This window comes from Saccopteryx leptura, chromosome 12 (genome assembly GCF_036850995.1).
Source record: "Saccopteryx leptura isolate mSacLep1 chromosome 12, mSacLep1_pri_phased_curated, whole genome shotgun sequence".
Classification (NCBI taxonomy): Eukaryota; Metazoa; Chordata; class Mammalia; order Chiroptera; family Emballonuridae; genus Saccopteryx; species Saccopteryx leptura.
This window is the reverse complement of record NC_089514.1, coordinates 21,102,869-21,126,242: the sequence shown is the minus strand read 5'-3', so window position 1 is coordinate 21,126,242 and position 23,374 is coordinate 21,102,869. Positions and strand designations below refer to the sequence as shown.

At 37.5% G+C, this 23,374-nt stretch overlaps 1 protein-coding gene across 5 annotated transcripts in view; it reads right to left on the bottom strand.

Annotated features, from left to right (window-relative positions):
* Positions 1 to 1,795: 1,795 nt before the first annotated feature.
* Positions 1,796 to 23,374, bottom strand: part of SNX13 (sorting nexin 13) — a 116,282-nt gene continuing 94,703 nt past the window's right edge. For 4 of the 5 annotated variants that reach the window (XM_066354128.1, XM_066354130.1, XM_066354131.1 and 1 more), the window contains 8 exons: positions 20,793 to 20,900; positions 18,855 to 18,965; positions 13,261 to 13,422; positions 11,759 to 11,830; positions 9,229 to 9,374; positions 8,928 to 8,996; positions 7,064 to 7,176; positions 1,796 to 3,987 (listed from right to left, as the gene is read on the bottom strand). In XM_066354128.1, coding sequence (XP_066210225.1) covers positions 3,740 to 3,987; positions 7,064 to 7,176; positions 8,928 to 8,996; positions 9,229 to 9,374; positions 11,759 to 11,830; positions 13,261 to 13,422; positions 18,855 to 18,965; positions 20,793 to 20,900 — 1,029 coding nt within the window. In that variant the 3' untranslated portion in view covers positions 1,796 to 3,739. The remainder of the gene's footprint in view (positions 3,988 to 7,063; positions 7,177 to 8,927; positions 8,997 to 9,228; positions 9,375 to 11,758; positions 11,831 to 13,260; positions 13,423 to 18,854; positions 18,966 to 20,792; positions 20,901 to 23,374) is intronic. The other variant, XM_066354129.1, reaches the window with a different exon arrangement.

Below are 23,374 nucleotides of genomic sequence, written 5' to 3'. Positions count from 1 at the left end.
CCACATCTGATGTCTGAGCATGTGGAGAAGGTCCAACAGGGCTGCACATACCAACAACCAGGTGCTGGGGAACGAATCAACTGCTTTTAGAACTGAACTGTCTAAAATATTAGGGAGACTGTAAATTAAAAATGCGGTCAAGTAAAAATTGTTAATGGATTTTTATAGCTATTTCTATGGGAAAATTATCATTCTGGATGACAGGGAAGTATGAAATTTCCATAATACTATGGTAGTAAATTACTTTCCCTGTAAAAGGAAAATTAAATTCAGTTAGTTGTAAGTAATCACTCAATAGATCATCTATCAACCTGGAACGTGCATTGCTTGATTTCTAAAATGAAAGAAAAATACACAGTTACTAAAAATAAGACCACTGAGCAAGCATGTTTTAAAGTAATAAAAATACATTACTACTAAATAAATTCAACAAATAAGTTTGTTAATACTTTATTAGTATTTTCTAATGAATGGACAGAACATAACACAAACCAAATAAAATTTTTACTCTTCTTTTTAGTTCAATAAAAATAACTGACATTCTGATTGTTGTTTCTTCCTCATTAAAGAAGGGAAGTACTGACAGAATAGTTAGGCACACAGTCGACACTTACTGTACAATGATATGCACAAGTTATCTTTTTAACAATTATAATCCTAAAATGTGCTCTTTATATTTTCCCTTGTAATACAGGAGCCATGCTCCTATAAGCAAAATTTACTAATAACAAAAGAATTTTACAAGGAGTGACAAAAAAAGACTTTTAAAACAAGTCCTTAAATAAAAGGATGCAGCAACAACGGAATGTAAGTTGTTGGGTTAAGAAGACAGTTTAAACTATATAGATCTCAAAACATTAAAAATTCATTTATTTTACAATTACTCAAAATACACATGCAGTAAATGAAAATATTGCACAAAATTAAAATTTTAGATTGTGAAATTTATATTGTTCTTCATTTTTTAAAAAATTGGTACACTTTCTGGTAGCACTTAACTGTTTGATTTTTTTCCCCAAACACCAGCAGCACAAACTTAAAATGAGCAAACTAAAATAGTCAAGAAAGTTTTTGTTTCTTTTTTCTTAAAATAAAAAATTAAGGCTAGTCAAGTGCATCCACTGGTCAATGGCACAATTGTTTTCAGCAACTATTCAGAACACCGTAATTACAAGAAATGCCCATCTAAAGTGCTATATTTAAATCATACAATCAAATATTTTAGGTGAATGAACTATTACAAATTAGTAGTGATGGTTTCTAATTAGTCTGTTACCTGAAAAATCAGAAAACCCAAAGAATGATTAATTTAGAAGGTTTTTGCCTAAAGGCACAACTGACTTTAAAAACACATTCAAAAATCAAATATCAGAAGACATAAAGCCTCTTCATGTATATTCATATATGCCATAAATGCATTAAATGTAATAACTTTATTAAACATAGTACACTGTACTTGACTTATGGATTAAATATTTTACACACAGCTTGACCAAGTCATTCAAAAGGTATCTCTAATTTCAGCATGACCATGGCTCTCTCTGATGTAAAACCTAGATGTGCAGAGAAGATGCACAACTGTTTACATAGACTACCATTTGACATTTCTGTTCCTGAAATATAAAACTCTTTCAAACAAAAATTATTTTAAAAACCCACTTACTCAAACATTTTTGGTATGATGCAGATATCTTGCAGGGCCATTATGAAAATTTGCAATCTTACATGACATTTCTTTCCCTGGTTGATGGCCACCGTTCCTCACATTATCTGGAAATGTTTTTTCACATGTACACACTAGACTCTTACACAAATTCTTCTGTTTACCTTTGTGTCAAAAATATACTTGAACTGGGCAGGGGTATATCTGAAAACCATTGCACTCAGGGCCATGCTGATGCTTTCTACAGGCATGTTTCACACGGCCTTACTTGTAAAGCCTGGGGCTTGGGGTGGGACCAGGGCAGGGAGACACAATGAGAAGAAGTATTATTTCTTCCACCAGAGTCAATAAGGAGCTTTTCTCTGTTGCAAAATGCAATGAAAGTGATTTCATTTACAGAGTTCCGAAGACATGCAACACACGCTGAATCTATGCATACTACAGTATGCACACCGGCACTAATAAATAGGATTATTATTATAAAGCTTTAAAGGAAGGCTTTATTCTGTTATTAGGTTTCACTCTTTAAGTAGGACCTCAGTAAAAACAAGACAATAATATCTTGTTCCAATCTTAAAGCTCCCAAATAACTGGGATACCAATTCTTTGTCCCTTTATCTTAAGCACCCGGACGTTCTCGTAATACCAGGGTCTTGGCTCAGTGGTCTGATAAGTAGCTTCACTACTTTAAGGTTTTAGTGTTAAATATTTTAACAAAAGACGGTGACACACCTGAACCTTTTGTAGTCAGTGGAAGTATTTAAAATGATGCAGACACCCTGCATACAAGGAATATAAAGACTTCCAAGGTGGACACATGGAGAATGAGAAAATTATAGGAAATGCAGCGGCTCCAAAACTGGAAAAGGTATTTCGTTGTTGTTGGTACAAAATTATTTTAGGGACTTAAAAGTGTACACTGAAGGGTTTTGCCAACTTGCTTTATTTAGTAGAATTTTACATTATGCAAAATATAAATAAAAGCATATTTTAAAAAATATCATAGTTCTGTTTTCATTATTTATTTTCATATATGTACACTATAATAGAGTTAGGAATTTGTTATGTTTACATATGACTAAGAAGCTCACTTAATCCTCTGATTTGCTATTTTTGCAATCACCTAAAGTATGTCTAGATCACACAATTTAAAATTATCACATGGTAACTTTCAGTAGAGTACTGTTTTATTTTAAATTTTCCTATTTTTAGAAGGATGGAATTTATTTGGCAGTTCTTTCAACAAATTATATTCTCCTACTGTATAAATAGTAATCTCTTAAAGGTAAAGAAAATTGCAAGAATTCTAACACCAAAATGAGGGCCACCATATGCTTCTTTTTGCACACAGAATGCCAAAAGAAAACGTAGAATGAGTACCATAAGAGCAAAACAGAGCTCTCAAAGCACATAAGAATCAATTAAAACTTGTTTTATACCAATGAACAAATTCATTCTGTTTTTGATTGGTTATATTTTATACTAGATTTTATTTATGTCACAAAACTATAATTTGGGTATAAGGTTAAATTCATACTTTACGGGCATTCTATCATTTTCCCCAGACCGAAAATAGATGTTTCAAAGATAATTCACCTGGCTAAATCCACTATATATCAAAATCCTGACAGAGACCTATAAAATCATTATGCAAAACAAATCCCTCCAAATCATACATTGCACACTCTCCCACTGTTAAACAAATTAGTCAACTGATCTGTGAACCGTTGTTTTGTGCTTTCCTTAGCTTTCCCAGATACACTCTGGCACTTTGTCATTGCTAGAGAATGCTGATTAGTTTAAAACAAAAGAGACCAATGACATTCCTGCTTGAGATGGGGGCGGTAACCTCTCCATGTTGCAAAAACCTGCACCAAATCACTTGAGAGGCAGCTCTCTTGGTGGGGGCTGGACGGCAGACGGGACAGGAGAGAGCCGCGGCCTTGTGGGTGTGTTAACGATCTATCGGAGACACTGAGAGACTGGAGCAGACACAACAGTACATGAGCGAAGCCCCAGATCTGTCCACACCATTAGTTCTGGACAAAATGAACACCAGCTTCATAGATTGGAGTGTCACCTTTTCTGTAAAGAAGGCGCTTGAGTTGTTTGAAGTTTCTGTTTATATTTCTGCATCTGCTTTGACCGTGAATGCAGTTTGTTGAAAAGTTCACGAAATTTATACTGTGGAAATAAAGTTTCCAAAAAGCCTTCCAAGAAGACGTAAACCATTCTCCTGTTTAACTGGTTGTGCTGAAACATTTCAAAAACACGAAGAATGCCCTTCCGTGTTGTCTCAGCCCCAATAATGTGCTTCAGTTCATCTAAATGGGGGGGAAGATAAACACAATTCATTACTCCAATAAAGGACACACAGGGCCTACACAATGCTCAAAGTTAAATCAAGCCTGTCAAGTACACAGCGGAGTCAAGATAAAGAGCAGGTACAGCTAAGCATGTCAGCTATGTAATGGACTGAGACTCCCATGGACACGTGGGCGCACATATCGGTGCGCTATGCAGCAGGGACCGGGAGAGAAGGCGGCGCGTGAGAAAGAAGTAGGAGCCCCAGATTAGAATGACAATCCTGTCCCTTAAGGCCTATGACACTGAGCTACTCTGAGTTTGTTTCTTCACCTGTAAAATGGGGACCGATAGTAACCACTATCCTTATAACTGTAAGGATTTATAAGGCTTTAATGCAGTAACGTGAAAAGTGATCTGTAAACTCAGAAACATACAAATACTCTTAATTTGTGGAATGCACAGTGAGAAATATGCTATAAGAAAAAGATGTGTGAAAGATGATCTATGATCTCAAAAAACTGTCCACAGTAACAGCAGCTCTAAAATCCTGAGTGTAAAATGCAGATGGGGTTCCACGAGAACCCCAGGAAAGGTGCCCGTGGCGTAGGGAGGAGGCAGCCCGCTGCCTGGGCAGGACTCTGACAGGCAGACACATGAGCACTGACGGACACAACAAGGGAGGTTCAAGAGATGGGTGGTCAGTCTGGTGAATTTTAGATTCCTGTTGAAAGAGTGGGGAAAGAACGAAAACTTTTTTTTTTTTTTTTTTGAAGCTGGAAACGGGGAGAGACAGTCAGACTCCCGCATGCGCCCAACCGGGATCCACCCGGCACGCCCACCAGGGGCAACGCTCTGCCCACCAGGGGGCGATGCTCTGCCCCTCTGGGGCGTCGCTCTGCCGCGACCAGAGCCACTCTAGCGCCTGGGGCAGAGGCCAAGGAGCCATCCCCAGCGCCCGGGCCATCTTTGCTCCAATGGAACCTTGGCTGCGGGAGGGGAAGAGAGAGACAGAGAGGAAGGGGGGGGGGTGGAGAAGCAAATGGATGCTTCTCCTATGTGCCCTGGCCGGGAATCGAACCCAGGTCCCCCGCACGCCAGGCCGACGCTCTACCGCTGAGCCAACCGGCCAGGGCTAAAAGAACGAAAACCTGTCGTGCTGTGCCTGTCAGGGTGAGCAGGGCTGGCGCTGCTCACAGGCAGCATGAAGTCACTAGGGAACCACATGTGTGGTTATTCTTAGTTATTCATAACCAGTACCCCAAACATAGAAAAGATTACTTTAGTGCTGCCAAAAGAGACAGGTAACTTCCAACAGGCGCATTTCTAACGAGGGGTACACATATCTAAAGCAAATAGTGTGTGAATTTACTAGAAAACAGTGAGGGATTATGTACATGTATTTCTAGATCTACCTTCACGTCAGGCCTTCACACAGTGTCACCTTCTCAGGGAGGCATTCCCGGGTCATCCATCTCTCTCTGCAGCTCACCTTCCAGTGCCTCAGCACTGATCACTGCCTGACATACTGTGCTTTACTTATTTTGTCTGTTTTCTGTGTCTGTGTCCCCTACTACAATGTAAGCTCCAGAAAGGCAAAGAAGAGTGCAAAGAACAGTGTCTGGCACATGAGACACTCTCAAAAATATTTACTGAATACGTAAATGTTTTTAGGTTTCTTCCAGCTGCATAACCGAGTCTATAGCATGATCTAGTTTATTCTAATAGTTTATTATATAACATCCAAAGTTATTGTTTATTTTTCTGAAATGATGCTGCTATAATTAGCTTTTTATCTCAGAATGCAACAGTATAGTCTATAGGGTAGAATTAATAGTCATGTAGCAAATTTCCATATTCACTGGCAGAGGAAAAAGTTGATTAAATGCTATGATGAAAATATAGTTTTAGGCCCTGGACAGTTGGCTCAGTGGTAGAGCGTTGGCCTGGTGTGTGGAAGTCCTGGGTTCAATTCCCAGTCAGGGCACATAGGAGAAGTGACCATCTGCTTCTCTACCCCTTCCCTTCCCCCTTCTCTTTATCTTCTCCTCCAGCAGCCATGGCTCAAATGGTTCAAGCAAGTTGGCCCCGGGTGCTGAGGATGGCTCCATGGCCTCACCTCAGGTACTAAAATAAAATAGCTCAATTGCTCAGCAACCGGAGCAGAGGCCCCAGATGGGCAGAGCACCACTTGGTAGGGGGCTTGCCAAGTGGATCCCGGTCAAGGTGCATGTGGGAGTCTGTCTCCCCGTTTCTCATTAAAAAAAAATAGTTTTAAATTATAGGAAAAGAAATAGGTATTATATGATTATAAAGCTGCCTTCTTTAGAGGTTCAAATAGTTTTAATATGATATTAAAGAAATTAACAAACATATCTTTTAAATTCTCTACATCCATATTCTGATCTTTCAAAGATATTCACAATGAAAGAAGGGACCAGATAACCACGCAGCCACACAAAACTGCCTGTCACATTCTACAGTCTCTCTTACTGAGAGAAGACAAAAGGGACAAAGTGAATTTCGCAGTATTCTGGAGAAGTAACTCAAACTAAACTGAGAATGACACAATGTGTATTTTCCTTGGGATCAATCAGTTGTTCCTATGTAAAGAGATTCTTTGAAGAAATTGGTTTGTTCTTTTAAGTAGAACAAATATTCTTCCTGAAAACCTGAAACTTCAGACTCCTTATTAGCCCTGTCATCTGTTACATATTTTATCATCAACTTTTTCTCAAAATGTTTCAAGGCAGAAAACTGAAGTGGTTAAAAGCACCACTCTTTTTCAAGTGATCGAAAGCAGTGGCTTTCCAGTTATTCAGTGCTGAGTCAGAATCCCAGCACTGGCTCACTAGCTCCAGACCGTGGGTGGCTGACTTCCCCCCGAGTGTCTGTTCCCTCACATACAAAGCTGCAGCATTAACCGTGCCGAGCTTCATAAGTGCCATGAGGATTAGTCAAGAAAACAGGAGAAATGCCTAGAACAGTACCTACTATATAGTAAGCAATCAAATGGTAGTTATACAAACTAACATGCTCAATGCCAAAACTCAGAACTACAAATGAATGAGACTTTTACCAAACATGTTCACTCACCCGGCATAATGGAAAGTAATTTAGTTTTTCCTGCAACTCTTGTTCTCATTCGGGTTCCTTTATCTCTGCATGGAACAGTCTCCGCTAAAATGCCATTTGGCCAAAAGGCATCTCTATTTGAAAAGATAAAATAAATTTTGTAACCATTTTTCGTTTTCCAATGATACAAGTTGGAAAAATTATTCTAATTTTCTATAGAAAACACAAATGTAAACAGAAAGAGGAAATATTTCTGAAATCTTATATAGGTATGACATTCAACAAATAGTAATTAAGTCCAAGGTTCAATTTTAGGTGTAAAAAGACATACACAAAAAAAGATAACATAAATTCTACTCTGAAATAACTTATAAACACTAACAAATGATAAGGATAGCAAAATGGAATCTATAAATGACTGTATCACAGCCATTTAATCTCAAAGGCCTCTCATCTCGTTGAGATTGAACATCTCAGCTAAATACCACTCCACCGTCCCCTGAACCTGGGGAATCTGCAGTCCGTTTCCCCGGCTCCCTTCTAACTAAGCTAACGTAAAGCAAACTGCACCCACCCCGAGCTGCACGGACTGCAGTGTTCCTTCACACAGACAGCCATTCTGCTTCACTTGCCCAGCACGCCTCATTCCTGTGCCTGACTGATGAGGCCAAAAGCAGGAATTTCAGCACAATAACTAGCTTCCACCTGGGAATCTGGTCTGAGGGAAAGAGAATCTCGGAGCAGCCCTTCTTCACTGTCTGAACACATCAGAAACACCTGCGAGCTGTAAGCACTGTAATGCACAGGCCCTCCGCTGGATTGATTAAGTCAGACTGGCTGGAGGTGGGCCCGAGCACCCGTGCCTTTTAAAGCCGTCCACGTGGTTTCAACGCGCAGCCCCGTGGAGAACCACTGCCCTGAGGAACCTCCTTCGCCTACGGAACCAGAACCACCGCACCAGGGCAGGCGGCCCAGCGGCCCCAAACAGTCTGGCGTCGTGAGGAAAATGTAGCTTCAGATTAGAGAAACCTGACTTCCTATTTCAGGCACACGAACCTCTGGGCAAGCAGCTTAAAACATGTCTAATCCTAAATTTCCTCATAACAAAATGGAGACAAAACCCCTATCTCGTGAAACCTGATCTAATCAGAAAGTGCACATACAGCAGTTGGCACAGACCAAGCACACAGCGCTCAGTACTGATAGCTCTCCTCTGCTTCTGTTAGTTTGAAATACACGATGCCAGGAATATCCCTGCCTTTCTTATCTTCCCTTCTACGCAGAGCTCTGGGTCTCTGCCATGCTGTGCTCTCCTGGAGGGGCGACACCGCTGAGGCCCTGGTGACGGCCTGGTGACAGCCCCGTGCCGGCCCAGACGAGGGCTCGGAGTATCTCTGCAGCAGGAGCACGGAACCGAGCCTCACTGTCTCCAGCTGCCCTCTTCAGAGGTCCAAATAGTTTAAAGATTAGACTATGGCCAGAGACAGACATATTTTTTTAAAGTTTTTCATTTAAAATTAAGGTTAGCAAATACAAATGAGAAACATTAATACCCAACACTAGGGATTTGATTATAGGACTATGCCTTATCTACACTAACATTTCAATTATTTCAATGCCACTTTACTGTGATAAAATGTAGCACAATACTTTAAGAATTTTCCTTTACATGCTTTTTCTATTCTGGGTTTAAAGAAAACAGAGATGAATGGGCCCATGTATAAAATGTTTATTATAATTCTTAGAAGTCTTTTTGCTCATCAGTGATCACTAAAACCGACTTTATGGCCAGGAAGAAAAGAAAAGCAATCAAAGTTAATTAGCAATAACAATGCCAAACTCTGTGCCACCTGAAAGAAGTGACTGGGTTGGGTCTTAGATATACCTGAAACGCTTCACTAAGTCCGCTACTTGCTCGGGTGAGGTCATCCAATCAACATGGTCAACTATTTTTCTGAAAGTAAAATAAATAAGGTCAAAATTTTAGAAGTTGAATAAAATAAACACCACTTTCATGGAATAAGCGACCTAATTTATATGTAAATTATCTGAGAGAAACGAACTACTTAGTGGTCTGAAAACGCCCAGTGAAGGAAATTCTCCTATAAAGGTTGAACAATCAACTTCCAGAACTAAAAGTTTAAAAGCTGAGTAAGACCAGCTCTAAGTGGGGGAAAATGTGGTACCTATTAATAGTATCACCGTATGTGGCTCTAATAAGCTGCTGAAGTAGGTTTTTGATATTTCTTCGCAACCACTGATTTCTCTCTTTTAAGTCGAATACTTCATCCATGAGAAGCAGCATTACCCTAAGTGGAATGTTGTCATCCACCTGAGGAAATATGAGAAGAAATACGCATACACTTATGTGAGTGACCGATCTACCATAAACGGATACTTTTACAAAACTATTGCTACTACTCACAGGTCAGAGAAAAAGTTATATTGCAGCTTTCAAAACCTGACATTGCACTCTAATTTAGAAAAGACATTTTCAACAGTCATTTTCATAGAATATAGAACTTTAAAGCCCTATAAACGATGAGTACATTCCACGACACGATGAAAAGAAAAGTCTCTAAGTAGATTGTGGGAAAGATGATTTGGCTCCTCTTCTTTTAGCAGACTTTGATAAGGCAAATACTAGTCCCTTTGCCTATTTCCCGGGGCATCTTTTTCAAAAGAACAAAACATTCTCAACATTTCTCCTTATCTAATACAACAAAACATAATCCACACAGAACAATGTGTTTCGCTTGGTTAGTGAATTGTGTGTATTCAGGTATTTTCAGGGAAAAGAAATGAATAAAATCTAGTACACAACTAAGTTGATATTACATAAGATATATTTCACTAAGCTACTACAGTTTTAACATTTAACAAGTAAAAATCTGAACACTTTTATAATGGGGATATTTGATTAACGATGTGAAAAGTAGAGGAAGACAACTAGAAGGCTTTGATGTGAAAAGATATATGTAAAGCCGAAACAGGTGCAGCCTGAGAACTGCGACAAAGCAGCACGTGTCAGTAAGGTTATAAATCTCTCCTCACTAAGAGACTCTTTCCAATGAGCTCTTCACCAGCGTTGTAGTGTAAATATTGAGAACACAACATGTTATACATTTGCCACTGTCATGCTGTGAACATAGAGCATCTTTCCTTTCACATGCTGACAGCACAGAGCTTAAGCAAGGGGAAGGGGTCCACCGTGGGAGGAGGGGTAAGGAGGGAGACATTTCATTACTGAGGCAAAATACATGCTGTTCTATATATATTCCAATCCAGTATATTCTAGTTTGGTACCCCATGACAATTCTAATAAAAGGTTAAACTATAAAAACCCTTTAAAAAAGGTATGATGTTATAGATATTATACCAGCACAACTCATAATTAAACATTCTGAAATATTCTTGAAAAACAAATAAAAATATATATTTAAAGACAGTTTATCATACAGAAATGTAATAAAACTTAAGGGAGACAAGGATAATGTTAAAATAAATCTGCCTAATAGAACAGAATATAGAGCCCAGACTCAAACATACACAAAAATCGGATTTGTGTCAAAGGAGAAACACAGTAAAACTCGGGAAAGGACGGCCTTCTTAGTAAATGGTGCTTGGGTCACCTGGATCCCTACCTCATTCCATATACAAAAATCAATCCTAGATGTATCCCAAATCTAAATTGTAGCATGGTAAAACAAACAAACAAAAAATTAAAGAAAATCCCACATATTTGTGACCCTGCAATAGGCACAGACTGGAGGTACATGAACAAAAGCACACGGAAGCTATCTGCACTGCACCGACACTCACATCTGACACAGAACCAATATTCAGGTTATAAAAAGCACTCTTGCTAATCAAAGACAAACACAGCCAAGCCAACAGAGAAACGGGAGAAAGCACTAGACACAGAAGATGACCCCCAAATGGCCAATGAACATATGAAAAGGGGTTCAACATCTCACACAATCATCAGAGAAATGAAAATCCACACGAGAGAGGAAAACCAGAGTGGCTACAGTTGGAAACACAGCACTGGCAGGCCACGGGCCTCTGGAGTCTCATGCATGGCTGGTGGCTGCGCAGGAGAACACACACTTCTGAAAACCACTGGGCAGTATCTGGTAAAACTGTACTTTTGCATACCCTCCGACCAAGCCATTCCACTCCCAGGTAAGACTCAACAGGAACACACTTGTTTTTTAAATCAAAAGACATGTACTAGAATGTTCCTAAGAGTACTATTCATAACACAACAAATAACTTGTACTCTATTTACAAAATGGACCACTGGAAGGAAGGCCACGAGAATGAAGAAACTATTATCACACAAAACAACATAAACGAGTATCACAATGTTGAGCAGAAAAAGCCAGACTTAAAGGAGTACATACCTTACAGTTTCATTTATATAAAGTATAAAGGCAGGGTAGAAGTCAGGATAGTGTTACCCTTGGTGGGGGAAGAGGACAGTGACAGGAAAAGAGCATTAGGGGCTTTCTGGGGTACAGACAACAATCTGTTTCTTGCTTAGAGTGCTGATTACATAGGCATGTTCAGTTTGTAAGAATTCATGAAACTTAACACTTACAATATATGCACATTAATGATATACATTACTATACTTCATTAAAAAGTTAAAAAAATCCTGTTAACTATAACTTGAATTACAATTGACTACCACCCAAAATAAAATTAACTCACAGTATCATCAAGTTGAGCTGAGACTCGACAATGTTCAGGATCTGAATCAGCCTTTGGAATTAAAGGAGGCATCTGACATTAAAACAACACAGTAAACACGCAGACAGGGAAAGAACAAAATATAATAATCAACCAAAACAATTATCAAACATAATAAAATATTGATATTTGGGACAATATATAAACAAAGTCAATATATATATTTAAAACTATTAAAAATCTAAAATTAGAAAACAAATATAAAAGGGTGATTATTTCATTACTAAAATATTTTTTTCCTTTAAAAAAAAGCTTAACTTTTTAGTTGGAAGGGGAGATTACTTAATCCAACTCCCGTACCTTTTAGAAGAATTTAAAGCTCAGAAAGGGTAAATGATTTGAAGACCAAAAGTCAGTAGGACAGCCAGGAAACAGAACGCCAACCTTCTTTCTTTACCACAGACAACTTGGTAGTGTGTTAACAGTGTGAGTGAACTAATTCACTGATTATTGGATAATGTAAATTAGGGGGGGAAGGACAGAAAAACCAGTGTCAGCTAATAATTATTTATCAGCACAGGAAGAACCATCCAGATCACTTATTATAACCCCTTCATGTTACTGGTGAGGAAAGGAAGCTGAAAACTTGAAGTGACGTTCGTATGCAGTCATACGGGTGATTCTCAGCCGAAGAGGCGTTGAAACACCCTCCTTTCAGGCTAGTGTACTTCCCAGAAGTAGAAATAAAGATGAAGTAGCAAAGAAAGGCTGAGAATTAATAGAAAAGTATGACTTACATACACTATTTTAGGAGTTGTCTCTTACAATAAAAAAAAAAAATCTGTTTCTATGTATTTCCTCTTCATTCAAACTGATCTAACAAACAGAAAACTCTAAGAGCTATATGTCTTCTTTGTCTTGAATGTAACCTTAAACAACTAGGTCCAAATTATGGAAGAGGCAAATTATGAGGCAGCAAGCTACTTGGTCCACTAGCTGTGTCTGCTAATGAAGGAAACAGATTGCTAGGACACTCTGCTACCCACACACAGGTACAGACTCGCAATGTGACCCCAAAGACTGATGATGGTGAAGGACATTTCCTCCCTTGGATCATGTAAATCAGGAGAAATCAGACTTATGTTTCCTGATGAATAGTAGTATAACTAATTTGCACAATAGGATTTACTTGTTTTATTATAAAATTTAATACTGTTACAGGATAAAAATGGTATAATGGAATAAAACAGTACAAAGAATGTTAACTTTTACCAATTTTAAGTATTTGTTTTAAACATTTTCAAATTCTACCATAACAGAGACTAAACAAGTGACTAGATTTTATAGTATCCGTTTCTGAAAATAATATATTCTCTTTAGATTTTTCTTATTATTAGTCTTTATGAGACTAGGTGCTAGCGCTTTAGACTTCTGAAAGAAATAGGTAAATCTAAGCAGGAGCTCAATAAATCTTAGTTGACTTAAAAATAGTTTTGCTTTACACATTATTGAAAATATCTTACCTTGAAAAATGATTGCTTTATGTCTTGACCTAATCTTTCTGACATTCTGCCCATGTTGTCTGACATTTTGGTCATTCCCTCTGCCAAGCTATCAGGAAGGGATTTCACTGCATTTGAAACGTTCCTCATAGAATTTCGAAGCGGATTGACAAAAGTGTCCATCTAAAGGGTAAGAGATATTATACTGTGATGTTACTGTATCCGATTTGTTATTCAATTGAGAAGCCTGGGAAAACACACAGTGTAACATATGAAAGATGTCATAATTTTTGAGTCTATAATAGCTTATTTCATTTTAAAAGTATGTAACTGTTGTCTTCACTGTGTCTTAAAAATGTATTTTCACATACAAATATATGACAAAAAAATGTGAGTGAGAAGGTGATTGCTAGAAAATAAATATAAGCTTTGGCTGACTTTTTATTTTTAAAGTTTTGAAAAAAAATACAGTTTTTCAAAACAGAAACTGATGCAAGTGGAATAAACTACAACATCCTTTTGCCACAATTCAAGGCAACAATGTCAGAGATATTTTGAAGAGATACTGAAAAGTAAGCAGGCCCATAAAATAAACAGAAAGTTGAAATAACTAACAAGTGACTTTAAAATTAATTTTTTTTAAATTAATTTTTAGGCTATATACATTCTCAATTAGAGTCTGTGCAGGGAATTTGAAATCCATTATGAAGAAGAAAAAGAAATTGCAAACCAAACATGTAAACCGCATTGTAGTAATGGAGAAAAGAAAAACTATAAAAGAAAACATGACCAGAGATGTAAAATGCAATGATATTCACAGGATTCGGAAGTATTAAAATAGACATCTGACTCTACAATGTGAGGACATTTCAATTAGGAAAAGGAGACACAACTAAAGAAGCTGAATATGGAAAATATGGGAATTTCTGAGATAAAAAAAAGAAAAAAGGGGAGAGAGCACACAGCACCACTCATACAAAACTACACAAATATTTTCCAGAAACTGTTACGTATCACAGAAACAAATTATGTCCCATACAAAAAGAAGAAACAAATAGTAAAAAAACTGAACCCCACTGTTTAAGGATCATAGCACAATGTTAATAATAATATATACCAAGAAGACAAAACTCTTTCACTCTAATGTGTTTCATAGTTTCAATCAAGAAAAGCACTGAAAAAGTAGGATAAGTAAAGAAAAAAACCAAAGCTGAATTTCAAGATAACTATAAAAGGGTTGGAGTTTGAGTTACTCCCTGGCTGAAGCTGAGCCGACAGTGCTATAGACACTTGACAGAATAAGCAACCTGCAGCGAGGGGACCTTGTCACAGTTCAACAGTGCAGAGCAGAACCAAAGGACAGAAGTGAGGAGGAAGACGGGTTTGAGAAACACTGCCACTGGTGGAGAGAGAGATGGAAATAACAAGGGTAAAAAGATGAAGCTGACTCTTGTGTCCATGCAAGCTTGTGTGTGTGTAGTTTTAATTCTAATATATAGTAACTTTTGGTTAACCAGGACAGTACTAAAATTAATCAGAACATTACAGTATTTCCAACACTGACGTTGAGTTGTTTTTTTACTGTAATGACATAATAAATGAACTAAGTCATAAAAACAAGCCAAATTCTTGAGAGATAAACATGACATATACGACATTTAAAATGCACAGCTTGAAGGAAAACTGCCACCTCTCTACTAAGTTATGATGTTCACAGAAGAGGTAGAATTTCAGATGCATAGAAGGCATGAATTTCATTTCAATCCATAGCCTACACTAAAAACAATTTGAACAACCTCAAAAATACCTAGAATTGTATACTTCTTACTCTTCAGAAATGGACATTTAGAAGAAACATGGGTTCTACTGGTACAACCGTTGGTTAAATGAATACACTCTCAATGCTATCTAGACATGAGAATAAATTACCACAAACAATCTAAATCTGTATCATAAATTAGATAATAATTTTAAATAGCTGTTTGTACACCATCCTAGACCTATAGAATTATTATTATTATTATTATTATTTTTGCATTTTTCTGAAGCTGGAAATGGGGAGGCAGTCAGACAGACTCCTGCATGCGCCCGACCGGGATCCACCTGGCACACCCACCAGGGGGCGATGCTCTGTTGCGACCAGAGCCACTCTAGCGCCTGAGGCAGAGGCCAAGGAGCCATCCCCAGCGCCCGGGCCATCTTTGCTCCAATGGAGCCTTGGCTGCGGGAGTGGAAGAGAGAGACAGAGAGGAAGGAGAGGGGGAGGGGTGGAGAAGCAGATGGGCACTTCTCCTGTGTGCCCTGGCTGGGAATCAAACCCGGGACTTCCGCACACCAGGCCGATGCTCTACCAGTGAGCCAACCGACCAGGGCCTAGAATTATTTCTTTTATTTTCTTTTTCTTTTTCTTTCTCCAATTTCTTAGGGTAAAGCATCTCTCTGTACTGGGATGGGGACTGGGGGGGCCAGGGGAACGGAAAAACCACAGCAGATTCTCACACCTAACCGTGAACGAAGAAAGTAGAATTTTGGAAGCATAAAAGTAGAGTCTACCACCATATGATAACATTTCTAAAAACAGAATTTGTCTTAAAAACAAGGGTTTAAAACAGAAAAAGAAAGAAACTTGCAAATGACCAAGCAGAGGAATAGATTACAGACTGCTGGCACAAGTATACAATTAGCCTGATTTAAAAAATGTCTCAGCATTCAATTACCACCTCAGTATTCTGTATTGACAGCAACACAAACAAAAGAATTTTAACTTAAATTTAGGTCCTATATCTTAAAATGCCTTCACACCATGATATAAAACTGGACAGAAAGATACTGTGTGTACACAGAAAACTGCTTGTCAGTTACTTTTTTCTAGGATTGGCCCACAGACTTTGCAAAACTAGACGAATTGTGTCATCAAGTTAGTGTGTTATAAAGTATTATTCCTCAAGCTCTAAATAGCGGATACAATGTTTACAGATAATTCTAACAGCTTTTAATTCCGTAAAAATATAATTAAAAAATATTAAGACTATGATTTAGCTAAAAAGAATATGTAGCCTGACCCGTGGTGGCACAGGGGATAAAGCATCGACCTGGAATGCTGAGGTCGCCAGTTCAAAACCCTGGGCTTGCCTGGTCAAGGCACAAATGAGAGTTGATGCTTCCTGCTCCTCCTTCTCTCTCTCTCTCTCCCCCTCTTCCATCTCTCTCTCTCTCTCTCTCTCTCTTTCTCCTCTCTGAAAATTGAATCAAGTCTTTATCGTTCCAATTTTTTTTTTAGTATATGTGCTGCCGAAACGAGCATGAATCAAGTCTTTAAAACAAAAAAGACTATGTAGCTGAAAAGCCCTGATTCTAGATATGCACAAAAATTATTCTGACAGTCTAAAAGATGTCAAGATGACCTTGACAACTACCAAGATGATTTTTTTAAAACATATGTTATTGTGGATTTCCAAAAATGTTTTAGAAGGCTCTCTGGACTCCAGCAGTAATTTTTTTAAAAAGTAATATGTAACTGTTTGGATATAAAGCTATTGTTTGTTAGTAAAAAGAAATTGTGTACATTTACTATAACTTTTCTTTTATTTCAAAAAGCTGTTATCAATATATTAGTTTTTCTTAAAATTGATGTGATCTTAAGAGAAAAAACATAAAAAAAGTGAAATATATACATGCATGCATCTCTATTAATAATAAAACCATTTAGAGGTAGAATTTAAATTCAGTAACTTCAATCATGAAATACAAAAATAATACCACCACAGTCTTTTCCTATCATAACATACCTGATTGAGAAGTTGTTATTATAACAAAACATTCCACTTAGAAATGTTAATATCCACTTGGATGTTAAAACCTGACATCTTTATCACATGAAGTTCTTTTTGCTTAGAGTTGTACATTCTTACTTATTTTGTACCAATTTCTTAATGTTTGGTTTTTTTTAATTGAATTCACTCGGGTGTCACTGGTTAATAAAACTATGCAGGTTGCAGGTGTACAACTCTATAATCTACCATCTGTGCACCGGGCTGTGTGCTCACCACCCAAAGTCAACCCTCCTTCCATCACCACTGAGCCCCTTTATCCTCTTCTATTTCCCGAGGCCCCCCTGGTAATCACCATACTGTCTTCTACCACTTTCTTTTTTTCTTTGCTTAATTCCTTCACCTTTTTCACCCACCCCCCAAACCTCTCCCTTCTGACAGCTAGCTGTCAGTCTGTTTTCCAGCTATGAGTTTTTTTCTGTTTTGTTTGTTAGTTTTTGTTCATTAGATTCTACATGTAAGTGAACTCATATGATACTGGTCTTTCTCTGACTGGCTTATTTCACTTAGCATAATGCTCTCCAGGTCCACACATGCTGTTACAAAAGGTAAGAGTTCCCTCTTTTTTATGGCTGAGTAGTATTCCATTGTTTAAATGTACCACAGCTTTTTTATCTATTCAACTACTGAGGGGCACCTTGGCTGCTTCTAACTCTTGACCATTGTAAATAACACTGCAGTGAACATACGAGTGCATGTATTCTTTCAAATTAATGTTTTGGGTTTTACACATATATTCCCAGAAGTGAAATCACTGGGTCACAAGGCAGTTCCATATATTTTTTGAGACAACTCTTTAATGTATTTTCTTTCCAGTTAGTCTTTTTAGGCAGAAGATTAGGCAGGGAGAGTTGGCAAGAGAATCTTTTTTTCTTTTTAATTTTCATTTTGAATTATTTCAGACTTTTAAAAAGTTGCAAAAATAATACACAGAGCTCCTTCACCCAGCTTCCTTCCCCATTGCTGTTATTGCACCCGCTACTATAGCTGCTCCCACTACGAAGATCCAACATTTACTCAGGCTAGCTATGTACTGGGCACTACAATACACACATTATCACATCTGGCAGACAGACATCTAACGCCAAACCAGCCTGGACACACTGGATTTCAGAAGCTAAACAGGGTCGAGCCCGGTTAGTCCTTGGATGGGAGACATTATCTCATCTGTTTCACATGATGCTCTAAAATGCGATTAACATGTTCATTTCTTGAGAACACTAAAGAACCAGAAAGGTTAAGTAACATGTTGCAGGTCACAGCTAGTGAGTAGAAGAGCAGAGATGAGAACCAAAGGCTGTCTGATTATAAAGTTTGTGTTCTTAACCAGTAATCTATCTTGCCCTATTTGAGCACTTAATCATTTATTGTCTTAACCTAGTATCATGTTCCAAGTATAGGTCTTGTATCCAAAAAAGATTGTGAATAATAAAGACTTCACTTAAGAGGCATGAAAAACAGCCTATTTAACACTTTTCTTATCCTTACCCCAATAAGACATTTCCTCCCAGTAACAAAGTTCCTTCTGAAGCTAATGAAAGCTGTGACCTGTCAGGCAAACCTTCCTTAATGTGTCATTTCAAAGTTCTTTTTGACTTTCTTTGAAGCTACTGATGGATTTAATCTACATGTAAAGACAGGAGTTTAAACCTATTAGATACATCTACTGACAGTAGGGTTAATAAAGTATAGAAGATAAACATAGCAGGAACATTTAATGAACTTGTCTAGTTTCAAAACATACATAAACATAAATTTGTTTCCTTCGAGCAATGGTCTTCTTACCTTGCGAGCAAAGTCCCCCTTCCCTTTACTGTAGGCTTTGTTCTCGAGGAAGTCGTAGACGTAGTGAGCCAGGGCCGGGGACGCTTTCATCATTTCTGGAGTTAACAGTAACTAGCAGGAACAAAAGAGGGCAAAACTTCTCATTTCACATTTAAAAAATTGATAATACAGCTAAAGTCATCAATAATTCTATGACCATTAACAGCCTGGTGTTTTTCTTCCCATCTGCTATTTTGACTTTCTGTGCATCTGATGTCAAAGTTGTCCAAATGGATTTACTAGTCCAGGTTCAGGTTTTATAGCTAAAATTAAGATCCATAGTTGTAAACTTTTATATTATTCACATACTAATTTCAAATTTAACATTAATAGAAAGTACATAAAACAATCCAAACAAAAACTTTTACGAGTTATAAAACAAAATATTGCTTTCACCAACTGTTCGTGATATAACCTAATGTTCTAGCTTAGTGCCTTCAATGAAACATGTTTTAATATATTGAGTTCATTAGCTAAGAAGTATACAATACAAGCACATTTAACAAATACATTTATAATATCCAATTTGGGAATAGGTGATTATTTTCTAAATCTTATAAATAATGGACATAGATTTTTAAAAAAAAAATTATTTATTCATTTTAGAGAGGAGAGAGAATAAGAGTGAGAGAAAGAAAAGGGGGGAGGAACAGGAAGCATCAACTCCCATATATGCCTTGACCAGAAAAGCCCAGGGTTTTGAACTGGTGACCTCAGCGTTCCAGGTCAGTGCTTTATCCACTGCGCCACCACAGGTCAGGCTGGACACAGATTTTAATGCAAGTGAAGTTAGTACATTTAAAAAAAGTCAAACATTTGATTAGTCAAAGAAATGGTGTCTGACATTCAGATTTAAGCCAGGAGAAGACAATGGTGAATAAGGGCAGAAATCTGTATGTTTGTGCTATCCTTTCAGTAAATAATAATGCATGAAAATTACACTTATGGTTATCAACAAACCCAATCAAACATACAAATATTTAATAGACCTTCCAAACAAAATATCCAGTATAGTACAAGCTAAGTTGTCCTAAATACTAAGGCAGGGTCAGCAAGCTTTTTCTGCAAAGTTCCTGATAGTAATTATTTTAAGTTTTGTGATCCACAGTTTCTGCTGAAACTCCTCTTAATAAAACAGGTGTTGGACTAAATTTGGTTGGTGAGCTCTAATTCACTGACCCCTGTTCTAGATGATGAAGTGAGGAGATAAATAAACAATACATATATACCTCAGCTGAAGCTTTGTCTAATAGATGAGAAAACCTTATAAATCATTCATTTAAAACAAAATAAAAACAGTATTATTCAATCTGGCATCTGGGTACCCAGGTCTAAAGGAAATTTACTTCTGGGAGTCCCTACAGCTTCTGCAGTAACTTGTAAATGTGTTTTCTCATTCTACAAGAGAAATCTGCATGCCTGGGATACTACAAGTTAAAAATAGCCTCTCAGATCTATTCCTCTCTTGAATCATCCTGTAATTTTAGAAGCATTAGACACATTCTGGATCACAGGATGCAACTACACACATTTACCTGAGAAAAAGTACCCACTAGCTTTGTATATAGCATGAAGAACTACTGTGTACCGAACTGCACACACTGAACTGTTCAGTCTGCTGTAAGCTACCTATCCCACAGCAATGCGGACTGGACTCGTGGCCTGAGCTATGTGCTCACCTAACCCTGAAGAAGCAAAGTCCCTGCACCAGCTGTCAAGAAAATTTCTTAATCAATAAAGAGAAATACATTTCTAAATTACCGAGCAGATTGCATGTCACATCTAACATGCTATTCAAAAGTGACTGCTCTCCCACTATTACAGAAAACATTCCTTAATCAAGAAATCTGTGTCCTATATTAAAATGAAAATCTAGTGCAACAATAAACATGAACTTACTTGCAAATACGCATTAAGATCCTTTTTTCTCTTTTCCAAAAAATCTCTATCCATATTATTAAAAGTCTTTTTACCAGGAAGCTTCAATATACTCGACAGATTTTCAAACTAGAAGACAAAATACATTCAATAATCTTAATTATTTACAAAAACAGAGCAGTATTTCCCTAGTGACAATTTTTCTACATATTAAAAGTATTTCAAACAGATCATTTTGAATTTAATTTATTAAATAAAAATAAGAATATAGAAAAATTATTTTCCAAATATGTTCAAACCACAGTTCTAACGTGATTATAAAGTAATCACAATTAAAAATTATAAATGTGGATAGCTGATGATTAATATTCATACAATTTTAATACTTTTTCTAATTTTGATTGTTCAAAATTTTTATAATAAAAGCTTTTTAAAAATATTGTTTTTAACAACCTTTTGACTTGTGAATAATGTATTAGCAAATACATTTTTAATGATCAAAGTTATAAGTTCCTGGCTTGTTTAAAAAAATATTATAAGGAAGTATTTTTTCTATTGATGACTTCAAATAAATTAATAATTATTATAATTGTTAATTCTTAAAAGTAGAAAAGAAAAATTTTAAATATAGCTTACAGTGGCATTACAACTCTGTAATATAGAAGGGTGGTACTACACTGATACCTCCCCACCAACCACATGAAAAATAAACTCTGATTACTAACAAAAAAACAACTAAGAGCCATCAGCATTTATAGACTTAACATTTGAGTGCGCTTCAAAGCTCCAGATACATACTAATCCGCTGTGCCTTGTTGAAGCACAGATTTTAAGCATACTAGCTGCTAACAGTTTAAAAGTCAAGTCATTCAGCCTAGCACCTGAAAGCAGCCTCATTGCTCTCCCCATGTGACAGACATTCTTAAGTGAAACAACTCTCTAAAACCATTCTATGTTCAAAAACTCATTCATTCCTGGTGCAGAGATTAAAGAAAAGAGAAAATGAAAGGGTGTAGGATAATTTTCATCCCCAAAATGAAAAATTCTGATAAATTCTTAAATGGAATGGTTAATCAGATGGTTGCTTGGAGCAGCGTGAACAAGGTCACTGTATGTTACACAGGAAAGGCAGCAGCATCTGCGGCCCCAGCCAAGGCAAAGAAACAAGTGGAGGCGATCTGCAGGGAACGGGTTACACTGCAGGGATATTCACAAATCTGGTGATTCACATGGGTATTAGAGTGAGTTCTCCTTGCATAGAAAATGGCAAGTTATTTTTTATATCACACCTTATGAAAGTAAATTTAATTCTTCAAGGTATCCTAAAAGATATTCAATTTCCTGGAATATTACTTATCTACATTATCTTAGAATACAGACCCAATTTTATATAACACACAGTATGTACTGGCATTACCAATGTGTTCTAGCCTGAACTGCAGTCCCCCATACAAAGCCCTCGCATCCAGTACTTTCAGACTGTAACTCTGTGAGGACAGAGCCTTTAGAGAGGAGATAAAATTAAAACAAGCCCTGAGGATGGGTTCTAATCTAACCTGGCTGCTGTGCTTATAACAGGATGAAACCTGGACACAGGAAGACACGAGCAATGAGAGCCCACAAAGAAAGGCCATGTGAGGCCACCGTGGGAAAGGGCAAGAAGGTGAAAGCCAAAAAGAAACACCTCAAGGGAAACCAAAAGTAGCCAACACCTAGATCTTGGACTTCTATAGCTTTCAGAACTATGAAAAAAACAATTTGTGTTTAAGCCATCTGGTCTGTATAATTTTGTTATGGCAGCCCTAGCAAACTAATACACCTAGGAAGTAGAACAGTATCCAGTAAAACACTTTATTTCAGAAACTTTCAAATATTGAAACTTATTAATAACACCTTTTTAAAAATTGTCTGAAATAGAAACATATATTAAGTTTCTCAAATATTGTTATTATAAAAGAAAAAATGGGGACATTTTACACTCCATAGTAAATTATAAACTTGGTATTTAAAAGTTTATAAGTACAAGATATTCAATTCTTGAAAAAATTGTACTTCTAAAAAAATTGTTCTTATAAAAGTTGAAAACCTCTGCCAAAAACCAATAAATATATTTTCAAAAACCATGTAAAACAACTTAGAAACTTACCTAAAGACCCTGGCCGGTTGGCTCAGTGGTAGAGCACTGGCCCAGCATGTGGCTGTCCCGGGGTTCGATTCCCAGTCAAGGCACATAGGAGAAGCAACCATATACTTCTCTACCCCTCCTGCTCCCCCCCCCCCTCTCTCTCCCTTCCCCTCCCACAGCCATGGCTCAACTGGTTCAAGCACAATGTCCCCAGGCACTGAGGGTGGCTCTGTTGAGCCTCTGCCTCAGGTGCTAAAAATAGCTCAGTTGAGAGCATGGCCTTAGATGGGCAGTGCACTGGCCCCAGACGAGGGTTGCCAGGTGGATCTCGGTTTAAGTGCATGCAAGAGTTTGTCTATCTCCCATTCTCGAAGAGTGGGGGGTGTGTGTGTGTGTGTGTGTGTGGAGGACTCAGGTTAGAGACCCCGAGGTCACCAGCTTGAGCGCGGGCTCATCAGGTTTGAGCAGAGCTCACCAG